General features: G+C 48.8%; 1 protein-coding gene and 1 pseudogene across 1 annotated transcript in view; one reads left to right on the plus strand and one right to left on the minus strand.

The window, feature by feature from the left end:
* The window catches only part of CCDC88C (coiled-coil domain containing 88C), a 114806-nt gene extending 99707 nt beyond the window's left edge, over positions 1 to 15099 (minus strand). The window contains exons 1-3 of the mRNA XM_006925528.2: positions 15024 to 15099; positions 14162 to 14262; positions 8697 to 8805 (exon numbers count right to left, since the gene is read on the minus strand). Of these exons, the coding sequence (XP_006925590.1) occupies positions 8697 to 8805; positions 14162 to 14262; positions 15024 to 15083 (270 nt within the window). The 5' untranslated portion in view covers positions 15084 to 15099. The remainder of the gene's footprint in view (positions 1 to 8696; positions 8806 to 14161; positions 14263 to 15023) is intronic.
* LOC112473905 lies at positions 4328 to 4477 on the plus strand (annotated as a pseudogene).
* Positions 15100 to 15105: the final 6 nt, after the last annotated feature.

Below are 15105 nucleotides of genomic sequence, written 5' to 3' on the forward strand. Positions count from 1 at the left end.
CCCCTCTCCCCCCCCCCCACCCCATCCCCCTGCTTTAAACCTCCACGGCCTGGCACAATTCCAGCGCTGCTAATTGCATGAGACACCCCTTTAACCCCTCCCCAGCTCCTGCAATTAGCCCTGATTCTCTGCTTCCTGCTTCTCTGGGGGGTGCGTGGGGGGTTGGGGGGGAGTCCGGGGCCAACTGCTGCCTTGGTCCCACCCACTGCCCAGCCCAGGAAGTGGTGGTTTCAGAGGTGCCTGAAGCAATCCAGTCCCTTCCTCTGGGGCTCTGCTGATGTGAAATCTAGTTAACAAGGCGGGGGTGGGGCTGGCAAGCAGGTGACCCTCCAGAAGCTAGCCCTGGATCCACCCCACCCTGCTGTCAGTGCAGATCATATAAACCTCATATAAACCTCCACTGCAGCAAGCCCCTTCTCTACAGGACTGATTGCAGAAAGCTTGATTTTTAGAAAGAAGTTTCCCCAAGCAGCCACTGACCAAGAAAACGTGCAGCTCTCTGGGCGGTTTCCTGAGGTTACTCCATGAGCCTCGCTTTCCCACTCTGCAACACAGGGACAGCACTTCTTCCTCACAATGAGGCTAGAAAGCTCCTAGCCTAGTGCCTGGCTCGCAGTAGGCAACCAGCCATTTTCTCTCAACCTTTTGATTGGGGCACAGAGCTGAATCCCAAAGTTCCTGGTTGCCATTCAATATCCAACAGCTTTTCTTCTAAATACAAAAAGAAAAGAAACCAAGTCTAACTGGCAGTCGCACGTCTCGCAGAAACAAAACTTGCCTCTGGAAAGGTTTGAGACCATGCAGCACGTAACTGGATGTCCTCACAGGTCAGAAGCAAACACCTCACATCTAGTGTGGAAAAGAACCCTAGTGGCACTGAAAGCTGCCGCCCTTCTGTGGCCCCTGTCCAGGTGACTCAGAGCCACTGCCACGCAGCCCCCTGCGGGGCCCTGCCTGGAAGCTGGGGGGGGTGGGGGCAGATCTCCTGTAGGAGCTTAGCTTTCTGGAGCCTGAGAAAGTGTTTTATCTTCCCGAGATGTTTGCTCCAGGTGGGGCACCGAGCAAGCTGCTGTCCACAAGGCCAAGTGGCCAATATCCCCCATGGGTGTCAGAATTCGTCCCTCTCCTCTGCCCTTGCCTTGGTCACTACCTGCCATGACTCCCTACTCCCTCCTGACACGATCCATTCTCAACGTGGGTGCCGATGTTTTCTTTTTTAACTTTCCCTTTTAGAAGTTCTCCAGGGACTCCTGAGGTCTTCAGGATGAAGTTCAAATTTGTTAGCATGGCATCCGCCCCCTAGAACCTTGCCATGTTTCCGGCCTCGCCCATCAGCGCTCCCCACAGACACCAGCACTCCCCAGACACCTCAACCTCTAGCCACTCTAAAGTGACTAAATCAGTCCTCAGGCTGTTTTATGTCTCCATGGTCTTCGGGTGTTGTTACTCTCCCAGAACACCCCTTATGCACCCCGTTTCCTGCCAGTCTAGCTCTCTGCAGATCCTTTAAGACTCAAGTCAAGTGTCATCCCCTTTAGAAAGCTCCCCATGAGTTTTGCCTTTCCCAGGCTGGGGAATTCCTCCTATGTCCTGTGATATCCTCCGTGTACTGTGCACACACAGGTGTCACCGTGGTTGGTTTAACTGGCCTCTCCTACCCCACTAGACGTGAGCATCTCAGGCAGGAGAACAGCCTTAAGAATAAGAAAGAGACAAAAAAAAAAAAAAGAAAGAAAAAAAGGGGATCCCCGGCGAGCCACACCCACCTCTCTGGGTCACTGGAGCTTCCTCTTCCCACATTTCATCACTCTACACTAGAGAGGATGAGGGCAGGGGGGTGGGGACAGGAAGCAGGAGGAAGAGGAAAGGAGGGGTCCACACAGACCACTGCCCTACTCAGGCTCACTTCCCAACCGTCTGGAAGGTTCTCTCTTAAACTTTACACTGAAAAAGAACATTCACAGGGGAGTTGGTGAGCTCCTGGGTCAAGTACACGGCAGACAGAGGGCTCCCACTGCTCATGTGCACAGGGCACAGGGGCCTCTCTGATGAAAGCCCGGTCCCGGGGCTGAACCACCCAGCCTCATGGCTGTGCTCTCGCCATGCCATGGTCACCTGCGGCTGTCCTACTGGAGATTCCAGACCAGCATCCAGTGATTCTCCGACACACGGAAGTTTGCCCAGACGTACAGTAAAAATAATCTCAGACCTTTGTCTGCATGACAGAGACACAGAAATCAGTGTTCAACAGCAATATAGAACCCTGCATTCTGACAGGTACTGTCACGAGGGCATAAACAGGCAAGTCAACAAAGAAAAACAAAAGGTTAAAAAAAAAAAGCAATTTGGGCAATAAGTAGCAAAAGTCTTCAAAGTATTCATGCCCTTTGGCCCAGGAATTCCATGCTAGGAATTTATCGTAAGGAAATAAAAACAGTTGTTGAAAGATTTATGTAGCAAGCATGCTCACAGTGGTACTGTTTGTAACTCCGAGACAGAAATGAGTGCCATAGCCACATGGTGAAATGCCAGGTAAATACTAAAACCCTTACCATGAACGTATGTTTTACAACGTTGGAAAATCTCACTACACGGTAAATGAAAGGGTTACAAAGAGTATGACATGATCCACAGCTTGAAACACACACAAAAACTCAGAAAGCATAAATACCAAAATGTTAACAATAGTATCTGTAGATGGTGAGATAATACGTTTAATTTTCTTTATATTTCCCAGTCTGCACTCAGAAAATATTTTTATAGTCAAAAATCTTACTTTTAATTTCCTCAGGATGTATATTTAAGCCACAAAATCAAGAATATCCATCTCACAGCCCTCCTCTTTAACTGTGAAAGTCAGAAGTCGAGTAAGTCATTTCTCTTCTGCAAATGACTTATTCACAAAGCAAATTCCAGTGGTACCTGTAAATATAGCCTAAGTGGAGAACAAACTCCCTTGTATACTGTCCCTATCTATCAAAGCAGGTCACACCCAACCGAAAGAGACTTCACTTAAGCTAAACCCTCCAGACCACACGAATGAGACAGTGCTACACGAGTCAACTGTGTTCCCACCGACAATGTCAAATGTACATTTCCTACTATTCTCACTTTTGACAAAAGTTTCATTTTTCAAACTGAGTGCTCACATTTCTAAAGATAATTCTAATTTTTAGTAGTCGGCCCCTGCTTATCTAATACAACTATCAGAGAAAGCTGACAGGTCTCAAAAACGGGGCTGAATGGGGAAAACGTACAGGCAGCGTATGCGAACTTTTACCTAAAGATATCACACAAAGCAACGTTTGCGTATATGTACACACACCCCAAGAGTATAAAAATTAGAGCCAGACACCCAGCAAATTAATGATAGGGGTTTTCTCCAGGGAGGGATGGATAATTGGACTCAGTAGAGACATACTGGGGACTTCTTTAGGAAAATTTTATTTAAGAAAAAAAGGTCTGAATCAAATATTGAAAATATATATGTTCATATTTATTTTGAACAACAGACACACAGGTGTTCATTATAATCATTTGTACTGTTGTTATTTTTAATTTTTCAAATCAGAGAAGGAAAAATGAGATTACGTAAGGTAAGGCAACTCCGGAATACTTCTTCTGAGATAAAAAGCAATATGCTGGGCCTAATGGGCCTTCTGACCACAGAGAGACCGGAAGTCAAAAGAGTAGAGTTCAAAGAGCTTGTGAAGCAACACTTCCTCGAGGTGATCTGAACTCTAAAACTGGGTTGTCTCTGGCCACCACGTGACTGGAATTTCATGCCCACAAGGACCCCGTCCTCTTGACAGATGAGCACTCAGGAGGCCCAGAGGAGACCCGACCCAGGGCACAATCAGCGAGGGGGGAGCTCAAAGGCTCAGCAAATTTCCCATTTCAGAGTCATCCCTGCAGGTAGGACCCTCAGTGCGCCTGGGGGTGCACATGCGGACTTGACAACAAAGACGCACGTCTCCATCAACATGTATGGACTGTGTCCAGGCTGCTGTCCGTAGTACCGCCCACCCCAGAGCCAGAGGTGTCTTACCAACTTCGCAGGACAATTAGGCCCTAGTGGTTGAGAGAAGGCCAAGAGTACAGGTGTCCAGTGCAGGGAATGGCGGCCGGACACCACGCACAGCCCCCAAAGGATGAATGTGTCAACTACCTACTGCAATGGGGCATTTCTGCTAGACTAGCCTTATTTTATTTTCCTACTGGCTCCACTATCAAACAAACTTGCATTTAATGTAAATACTCCAGACTGTGAATGTAAAAAATGAACCATTCTATAAATCCAAAATTTAACTAAGAAAAAAAAACTCAGAGCTTTGTGCAGTGGCAATATTGTAGCCAATGAGGTTTATCCGAGGCATGATTATTGCTAAGAAAAAAAGACAGATGAAAAAGACCTTGGCTTTTGAGCAAGTAAAACAAGCATCATGTGACAGGCTCAAAGCTGACCAGCCAGGAGGCTTGAGACAGTATGCAGTTCTGGTCCAGGCTTGCTTTTCCTCCAGGCCTCTCAGCAGACGCCCTGTTTGAGGGTGTTTGCCTTGGAGCTGGTGCCCCCCACCCTCTGGACTGATAAGCCTTTTCTTTACAATACAGAGACTGACCGGGCGCTCTCCCAAGGCCCTGTCCAGCTTTGGCTATCTCTGCCCCTTCTCAGGAGCAACCTGATGCCTCTGGTCACCCTATCCTCAAAGGGCTGCCAGGACCCTGCCTTCCTGTCCCAGGGCAGATGAGGTGTCTGTTGTATGTGATGGAGGAGGAGTTACCTGGTGAGAACTGAGCTCTCTGCGCCCCAGACCTGGCTGACGGTGCCTCTTCTAGACATCACTAACCCAGGGGTTCCAGCGTGAGGGGGCACCAGTCACCTCGAGGGCTTACGACGGATGGCAGGACCTCCACGACAGGTCTTCTTCGGAGGGGCCTGACGATCTGCCCTTCTAACAAGTTCCAGGTGAGGCTGCTGCTGGTCTGGGGACCACACTCTGAGAATCCCCACGCTAGCCCACTGACCCCCATGCTGTGGGACAGATGCTGAGGCTCAGCTGGGGAATTTCTGAAAACGCAGATTCCTCACCCCAGCCCCAGAAGAGTCCGAGCAGCAAGTCAGGAGGCCTGAGACCCTGGCTGAGACACCAGTGACAGACTGAACCTGGCCACACTGGTTTCCACCCACCATCTGTCCTCTGGTCCAAAAAAAGGTCAAAGACCCTTTGTCTCCACAGGTTTTCAGAGGTGAAACTTCAGCTTCTCTATAAAATAAACTCATGCTATTCAAGAGATGGCCCCCTCCTTCCTGTCTCTGACCCACGGTGCCTCAGAAAAGGACAGCCAGGGTGGCAGAACCGCGGCCTGGCAAACAAGACCCGGGGCTGGCTTCTGTGACTCTGATGTGTCTACTGAAAAGCCACGGGCAACGGGGAGTCTCACTCCACTTGGGGGACGACCTCCTGCCCACCCGGGGCCACACCAGAGTAAGAAACGATGTCTGTCTTGCTTCATTCCAGCCCTCACAAGGGGACGCTGGGCAGTGTGCTTCTTTTAGAAAACCTTCTTGAATGTCCCTTGACAATAACCAATTATGTTTGCACTATAATGCCAGGAGGGAGGGGAAAATGGCAGGATAAGCAATTGTATATAGGGCACGACCACACCGCATGAAACAAAAACTATTCATGCAAAAACTGGAAGGAAACACTAAAAATGCGCATAGTGATTGTTTTGGGGTGGTGGAGTATGGGTAGTTCTTCTTTTCCTACTACTTGTTTGTTTTCCAAGCTATTTACAAAAAGTACACACTACTTATATGACCAAAACTTTATGTTACAATAGATCAGAAGGAAAAAATACACAGCACAGCACTGCCCACACATAACCTGTGTCAGCCCCAAAGGCAAGTGTCCTGCCAGCTTTCTTCAAGTGAGGACTGAGGGGCAGGGACGACTGCGGCCCTTAGCAAGTGCTTTCAACAAACAGTTACTCTGGGCCGGCCTGCGGGGACTGGGGCTGCCACCACACCAGCCCTGACCTCAAAGAGCTAACAAGGCAAAAGCCAGGCAAGGACACCGGGTCCTCCTTTTTACCTGTGCGTCTTTCTGGGCCCTGAGAACGGACTACCCATCTCTTCCTTCTTATGACAGTACCCATCTTCTGGAACTCTACGCAGCGCCCCCAAGAGCGGCAAACTGCTTCCAAACTGACAGTCTCAAGCAGGTGTCAGGCCCCTTTGGCCGGCCCAGACCTGGACGGTCCGAGCTGATCACCACCTGTGTGCGTCCAGCAAAACTAGAGGTGGCATCTGCACGGCCAAACAGCTCGCACGAGAGCCTCGCTGCTCCGTGCTGCTCGCAGAGAGCTTGGGAAACCTCACCTCCACAGGAGGCCTCCATCACTGCCATCAGGGAGAGGTTACCGCCTCCCAGACACACCTGAGGCAGGAGACACCTGACCATCTGCCCTTCTAACAAGTTCCAGGTGAGGCTGCCACTGCTGGTCGGGGGACCACACTTTAACCGCCCCCTGCCCCCCGCATTAACCACTGACCCCCGTGCTGTGGGAAGGATGCTAAGACTCAGCTGGGGAATTTCTGAAAAAGCCGATTCTTCACCCCAGCTCCAGAAGAGTCTCCACCACCACTGGCTCTGGCCAGCCTTGCAAGCCTGTTTGAATCCTGAATTTCTGTATTTCGTGGCGACATCCTCCTTGGTTTTGATTCATTTGAAGCTTAATGAAATAGGCCCTCATCCAAGCAACTGAGGAAAGTGTTTCCTGTGACAGATGGAGGCCAGAACTGTCTCATTCCTCCAGACCTTCCTCTACCTCAACAATCTCCCCTTCTCTCCTTCCCATGACCCTCCAAACTTGGAAACTCAGCTGCCCACCAAAACTCCACTCAGGTGTCACTTCCTCCAAGAAGCCTTCGTCAACTCCCTCCTCACCCCCATGCAGCCTGAGTTAGGGGTCTTGTCTCTTGAATTGTGAGCACCATCCGCTTCCCCTGGCACTCAGCACATAGCATCAAAACCATCTGCTTCCCATGAATGGTGCCTGTAGATAAGGGATCAAGAGCTGAGTCCCTGAGAACAGCCAGCACAGCTGCCAGACAGTCTCTCCACCCAAGTTCAATAGCAGCACCATCGCTCTTGCCCAGCTTCCCCTGCCTGTGGCCATCACAAGGGAAGCACCAGCTGAGATCCACCTGCTATAGCACACTTGGCTCTGACGTGGACTCCCTCAAGGTGGACAAGGAAATGAACTCTCTTCAGCCCCACAGACACAGCTATCCCAGGCCTCACCCTGACCCCCAGCCCCTCCTTAGCACAGCTGGCATCTGTAACTAAAAGGATGGGGCTGGGTGTAAGCCTCCCAGAGGCTGCTCAGAGTCCACAGTGCTGGGCTACCAACAGTCCATGGGATGAGCACAGGTGGCTTGCTGAATTGGCCACTCAGGCAAAGCATCCAGCACCCCAAGCTCCCCAGCCCCATATACCCGATCCCAATGGGAGGAGGAAGAAAGCAATCATCTCAGAAAATCCAGGACATTGTCCACTTCCTCCCTCTCCCAACCTTTCTCAAATTCACATTGAGTCAGAAGCAAGGGCTCCAGCCGCGACCCCAGCCCCCGCCCTGCATATAGCCCAACACCGCAGCACGAGGTCCACTTGGCAGCTTATCTGGCAGGACCTGACCTCATAACCAGTGACCTCTGCACCAGGGAGAGAGGGGATGCACCCAAACCCCTAACCAGGACTAAGTCTCAGCCCAGGAAGCTGAGTGCTAGGAACAGGTCTCAGAGGCAGAGCCTGGCCAACATCTCAGTGAAACTCCGACATGAATCTGGAAGGGGCTTGTTCTTGAGCAGTGGTTCTCAAATCATGTTCACCAGGGTCCTGGGAACCCACAGAGGTGACATGAGAGAGGGGAAGGGGCTGAGCAAAGGGGACTAAGAACCCCAACCACCAAGTCAATCGGTCATGGGCTTCACCCAGGGTCTTAAGAAAAATCACATGGGGGAAAATTTTAATGCTAAGAAAAAGTTTGAAAACCAGGGCTCTGTGGGGTTCAGTTTAAGTCCATACTGCATCAGTGTTGGCCACATGAAGATCATGAACATCATCAAAGGTTCTCGCCCGACCTTCCCAAGGCTGGGATGAAGATTTTAACAGCTCTTCACCATCACGCCCTCATGCCTGACCCACTATCTGCTAATGAAATGTGGTGAGCACTTGACAAGCGGACACTCCACACCGTGAACCCCAGTGATCCTGTCTGCAAGCTGGGAGCTCACTGATTACATTCCTGGCCCAGGGTAACCCTCCTGTGGTCCCTTATCTCCCTCAGCCCTCTGAATTGCTCCTGTAGAAGACTCACTGAGCTATGGATGATAACCACGCCAGGGTGCCCCTCCAGAAGCCCAGCCCACACCTCACTTGACTGCGTGCTTAAGGCCACGGTTGTGATTCGCTGGACAAAGTAAAGCAATCTGATAACTGACTCATCTCATAATGCCAAAAAAAAAAAAAAAAGAAAGGATGTAAGTGAAAACACAGTTGTATCAAGTAGTCATCAGGCAGGTGCCTAACCATGAACACCATTTCCTCCCAGCTTCCTGTGGGGAAGCCGTCCGAGGGGCGACACTGCCCGGCGCACTGCAGAACTCCAGGGGAACAGAGAGCTGCCCTTACCTGGTAGTAGGTCTTAATGTTTCTCACCAAGATGGTCAAGTTCTGAATGCGGAGGTTCACGTCATTGTTGACGTGCTTGTGGATGCGTTGATTTGTAGGCCTGGGGTCTCTGAGGGAAGAAACAGGAGAATGGAAATTGTGTCCCCCGCATTGGCCACACCTCCTTTCCCAGCACAATAGTGTTTAGTCCTCTCCAAGCCTAGGCTGGTGTGAGGCTATGACGAGTGTGGCTCAAGATGAACCAGTTCTGCCACTGCCGAACGGTGGACCACAGACATCACCTCCCCGCTCCCCCAACAAGCCCCTAGCCCACCACGGGCCCTTGATAAATGTCATCCCTATTCCCACTGTATGCAGCACCTATAAGTCACAGCCAAACGCTAATGCAGACCCAAAAAGTTATGCTGCATAAAAATCAATAAACTACCCCAAAATGTATTTCAAAATTAAAAGGATTGAAAGCTGAACCAAAATATGTAAATTATCAAGATAAAAAAGGGGGCAGAATGGTATATTTTCTAACTTAAATCAATAAAGAGCCTTGATGTTCCATTTCACATGGGTTTTCCATCACTGTCACCCGCAATGGTCTTGGGTTGGTCCTGCTCATGATTTACATCCCAAGGACACAATTCTATCTTTAAAGCTGACATCATCAGTCTGTGAGACTACACGGATTTAGAATACAACCTACGGGAAATACTAAGAGTAAAGACAAATAATTCATGTGGGAAACCCCCGAAGTGTCATTTATTTTCCAATCTCAGACAAATGCTGGGTCTGGCTATGATGAAACTAGAACTCTGAATCAAGTGATTTATAATTTCACTCATCTATGTACAGGACATTTCTCAAAATTCTCAGCGTCAAAATTTGGTTTCCTAGCTGAAGAGAACAGACTCAATATAAAAGATTTAGCTGCCACCTCTCCACGTACTGCTTTTCATAACAAAGCCCTCCCCCATTTCTATCCCAAGACACTGGGAGGATGTCTAATTCAAATGAGGGCTGTCTTCACGGTTTCATCTGTCATCCGAACCCTGTGATAAGGGCGCTAAGCCTCCCAGGGGGGCTGGTATGACGGAAGAGAGGCAGGCCTCTTCCTCCTTCCTCAGTGACCCCCGTCTCCCCTCGGTAATGAGAGGAGCACCGGAAGGGGAGTGTGGGAGTTAAGGAAATCAATGTCAATGCCATTTGACTCATTCTAAGTCGATAATTAATACAAAATTGACAAAAAACAACCAACAAACAGAAATCATTTCAAATGTCATTGGAAGCACAATTTAACAAAAAAACACGAGTAATTTAAAATTCGACCCTTAAGTCATTATTTGATCGGTACACTATGAGTCCGCACACCGCACTGTGTGTAAACCCCGCGATGCATTACACAGACTCAGCCATGGATTTTATTCGGTCATCCTGTATCCCTTAAAATAGTCACATGGGTACCTTGGGGCAACCAGAGGATCTTTTCAATTGTCACGTGACAACATTTCTCATTGTTTCCACACAGTAGTGGAGTCTGGCCAAGCCATCTACACATTACATGTTTCTCTTGGAGCCATTCATTACTGAGAAAATAAAGGTTAACACTTCCGTGGAAATTAATTTAGAAATAGAGGAGGCATTCAGAACTTAAACTGCAAAGACATTTTTGGCTACAGAAGTGTACCTAGCATTACAAAATAATTTATCTTAAAGGTCCAATTCTCCTCTCTTCACTATGGATACCTTAAGAGATGAGAAGCAATTTCATAAAGTGACAAATGTGCTCCTTAAAATAGCGGAACTTAAGAGAACATGCAGAGCTTTCCTGTTCTGTTGTTATTGTAATCCCAGCTTTAAGTCAGATGGGACTACCCCAGGAGTGCCAGGAGCTGGAGGGCCTCGGCACACATGTGGGTGGTTCACTACAAGCACCCAAGTCACGGCCTGGGCGTCTGTCAGGTGACAGGAGGGAAGCCTCTGGTCATTCTGCTTTTGTTCTCACTAGTCCTAGGGAGCAACAGCTAACAGAAACAATACTCCAAGGGCCTCAATATTTACTATGTAATTAGACTCAGTATTATGATCATTAGTACTGCCTCCTTTATCAAGGCTCTCAGGGTTAAGAGAGGTTATTAGGAACCAAATTGAAACAAAAGTCAACTATGCTTAAGGGAAGGCCTGTCCCCACCCTGCCCAGCACTGTGTAACCCCCACCTCTCCTTGCTGCAGGAAATCAATCAAGAGCTGGATTCTTATCTGGGTCAAATCAGGTGTCCATTCTCGCATGCACACCAGCACGTGCACGTGGGTACACAAACCCAGTTCTGGGCCTCGCTCTAACGACAACCATTATTTATACATATATAACCTTTTTTAATTCTCCTGAAATCTATAAACTGCCATCCACTTATTACAGATCAGGAAATTGAGACTTTTTAAGTAATTTGCCCAAGATAACAGAAGTAGTGACAGAGAGGGGTCCTGAATTTGTCTGCCTGATGCCAAAGATCTTAAGTAATTTTCCTGAGGCAGTGAAAAATGTGTCCAAAGTGAATTGGACACCTTGTTTTCCCTTGGGTACCAGGAGGTACCCGGAGAATTTGCATTTACAGAGGAGCTATTCAGCAGGTTTTCCCATGCATCTCCATCCACACCACTCAATGCTTGACTTTCATTCAGGAATTCTTAGACCTGGGCCTCCCCTGAAAGCTGAGCTCACAGGGTTTTCGTGCTCCCAGGCACTGATGTCACCACGAGGCCAGGGCCAAGAGACTACCACTGCAGCCTTCTTCAGTTGCCAGAGACAATGCCCAGGTGCAATCACGTGACCTCCAGCCAGCCTCCATATGGCTCTGAAGTATTAGGTGACACACCTCTTATCTGAGCTCCAGCAACCCAGTTAGCATATTGCTCTCTGCCATTTTCTCAGGTCCTGCCATCTCGGAGAGAATTTATCAAAATAGGTGAACAGCACAGAGTGGAAGCTACTAGCATGGGAGATAAAGCAGAATAGCCTCATCACTTACCTGCTAGTCAGCCTGACATTTCTCCATTTGGCCAAAGTGAAAACAGGCTTAGCTTAAAGTGTAGTGTCAGATGCGGGCTTAGGACATGGGTCCCAGAGTTGTTTTGCCCTAGATCTCATTGGCAGAGTGCTAAGAATTATGCACTAATCTAGGAGACTAAGAATCAGGAGAAAGAGACTGAAAAAAAAAAAATCTTATGAGGCGCCTCGAATCCTTTCTGGATTTACGGTGTATACGTAAAAGAGTAACACTTTTTAAGAAGCAGACGCTGTGCTAAACACATCATCTCATTTAATCCTCACAACCATCTCTTAAGGGAGATACTTCTCTTCCCATTTTATATATGAGGAAACCAAGGTGATGAGTGACTTGCCCAACATCACACGGCTAGTCTGAGAAAGACCTGGCATTCGAACTCAGGCTGACTATCTAGGCTGTTGACACTAAGATGGGAATTCTTTTTTTTCTTTTAAATTGAGGGAATTTTTACACAGAGTAAAATGCATATATCTTAAGTTACAGCTGGCTGCATTGTGAAAAACGAAACATACTCCCGCCAATACACAGAACACTTCTACTACCCAGAAGTTCCCGTGTCCCTTTTCCAGTCACTCTCCACCCACTTCCAGGGGCAAATCATGTTCTCATTTCTATCACCTGGAGCAGGGTTATTCTGATCACCCAATCAGTAAACTGTGTGATACTGGTGCCACTCTCCTCGATTTCCTCATTCTGGAAAGCCACCCAATCAGCTTATCCTTGTCCCTTCTCTGAGCCTCATTCTGGCCAGAAGAACCCAGAAACACTGCCTGAAGCCTTAAGAGCTGCAAACTTATCAGTTCCCACTTCCAGAATGACTACCTTGGCACATCACAGAGGAGAAAAGAACATTTGAGACTGTCAAGGGGTAGGGAGAAGCCCTTCAAACTGAATTTAGCCACCGGCCAAGTGTGAACAAGTGATGAGTTGGCATTTCTCAAAGGAATGTCCAACAGGCTTTCCTGATTTACAAGCAAGTGGTAAACGCTTCAGGAATTCCAAAGGTCAGGGAAGAAAGAGAAACAGGCCCAGGGCTTTTGTTCTCCCTCCGCCTGGGTGTAAAAGCTGAATGAAAAGGCTGGGGATACTGCTGCCCTTTTTTTTTTTTTAATTAAACAGTCTTGGGCTTGGGTAACAACGGGTTGAAGTTTCACTGGTTGCTGCATCAATGGAACCCAGTAATTCTCCGGGTCTAACAGAATGGGGGCGGGGGGTTATTGCCAGAATTTGCCTATGCCATGAGTCTGCCCTAGGAAAACTCATCGATGTTCCCGGAGAAGTGCTGCCAAAGCTGACAACGGATTTGTCTTTCTAGACTCTAATCAAACTCAGGATTGGTAAAATTGGTAGTGCCTTAAAAAAAAAACAAAAAACCATTAACACTGCAGTGTCTTCCCACACCATGACACCAAATGACTTATTAAAACAAAAGGAGCAATGTTCTTTGGAAATTTTTTAAAACGAACCTTTTTAGGTAAATCTATTTAAACCACTTTCTAAAAATATTTGCCAAAGCTAACTGCTCCTCCTTCCTGGGCCACAAACGAAACCGATTCTCATTAGCTAAAGGGTTTATGCTAAAGTATAATAACTTGCTTAGTTGCAGGTGAGCAACAGGGGATGATCCATATATTAGGATGTTTTATTTTGTTTCAAGTGCCTGTGAATCATACTGACACGCAGTTCCAATACGTCCCCTGCAGTTTCTGAGTTAAAAACAGAAGGCGCGAGTAGGAGCCAACACCTACATGTGGCAGGCTGTCAATCAGACAGGCTCTGCAGAATTCAGCAACAGGAAAGGATGTGGTCACATACATGCTAGCAAGTGTAACTGCCACCATATTGTTTAAGCTGCATGCTCCAAAACAAACAGTACGACAGATTCTGATTCCCTGTGCCTCTCCTAACAGTGACTTTAAATCCAGTTCATGAGAAGCGACTTAACCAATTGCACTTGCTATGAGGCAACAGAAAACGGAAGATGAACAGGGAGCTCAGAAACACAGACATCCTAACCTAGAGTGAAACTTCATAGTCACTCATGGATGCCCCCAACTCCCCTGACACTCCCCTTAACTAGACACTGTTCTTACAGTTCCTTGACCCTCAAAGAGGGGTTTTGTTTTTTTTTAATTTCATTGCTTAAATCACAGGTAAGTACCTGAGTTAATTGCACTACCAACACCAGGTGGGTGACAGTCATTCAATTCCAAATTTCATCAAACAAGCTGCACACCTGCTGTCCCGAGGTTCTTCAAATCCCAACAAATGGCGGCGAAAATGCACTTGATACTAAGATAACAGTGGCCCACGTGCGAAGTGGCTCCCGTTGCAACCTCGCGTTCCATTTCTACATACTTAAACTTTCTGAAGCATCGTTTTTGCCCGTCCTCTGTGAAAATAACTTACATTTGTAGCATGATTTGGTTCAAAAAGATGCCATCCACTAAATCCATGTACAAAGTCAGGTTGTCCTGGTTACCGCTTCCGAATGGGCCCAGAGTTTTCACCTGCGGGGAAGGGCACGCGGAAAGAAAGGCAGGAAGTCACCCCCACGTGCACAGTCTAAAGTCGTCCAGGGCAAAGGCGGACAGAGCCCGTGTGGTCAGAAGGGGTGTCACCCAAAGCCCACCCACACTTCAGCAGGCACCAAGCCTACCCTTCCCCCAGGGCCTCTCTCCCCTCCCCGCGACAGGCAACAAACAGGAGACAGCAGGAGGAAAACTTCCTCGCCACTTTTCTCCAGCGTCCCAGAGCGGAAAAAGAAAATATAAAGACTTTTCAATAAATTTCCCACGTCTCAAATCCATTTGAAATCACCGCGCCCACCCCAGCCTGTACACGTTCCCACTCGGAACCCCCCTATCCCCGCCGTCACCGCCACCCACACGCTGGTCTCAGGGGTTCAAAAACTATACGCGGATATTTTTGGAGAGTGGGTCCCTTTCTCGAGAGTCAAGCCACAGGGGCCGGGAGAACCACTCGGACGCTGTCCGCTTCTGGGGCGCCGGCTCCGCGCCCCGGCGGGAACAGGTGTACCCGCTCTGCCGCTGGCCGGGCCGAGAGCGCCGCGGGGTCCTACATCGGGCGCGCTGGCTGAGTTGAAAATGTCTCCGGACCCCGGGGCGCGGGCCCCGGCCAGGTACACTTGCAGAGTCCCCCGCGTCCCGGGGCTACCCGGGGCCCCGAGCGAGTCGGGTCTGTGGCTACCCGAGCGGGCGGGAGAGGAGCCGGTGCACCAACAATGGGGTGGGGAGCCGGGCGCACTCACCCAGGTCACCAGCGGGCTCTGCAGAAAGAGCTCCATGAGCTCCGAGACAGTCAGGTCCATGCTGAGGCTGCGCCCGCCAGCT

Source organism: Pteropus alecto, unplaced genomic scaffold (genome assembly GCF_000325575.1).
Source record: "Pteropus alecto unplaced genomic scaffold, ASM32557v1 scaffold8, whole genome shotgun sequence".
Taxonomy (NCBI): domain Eukaryota; kingdom Metazoa; phylum Chordata; class Mammalia; order Chiroptera; family Pteropodidae; genus Pteropus; species Pteropus alecto.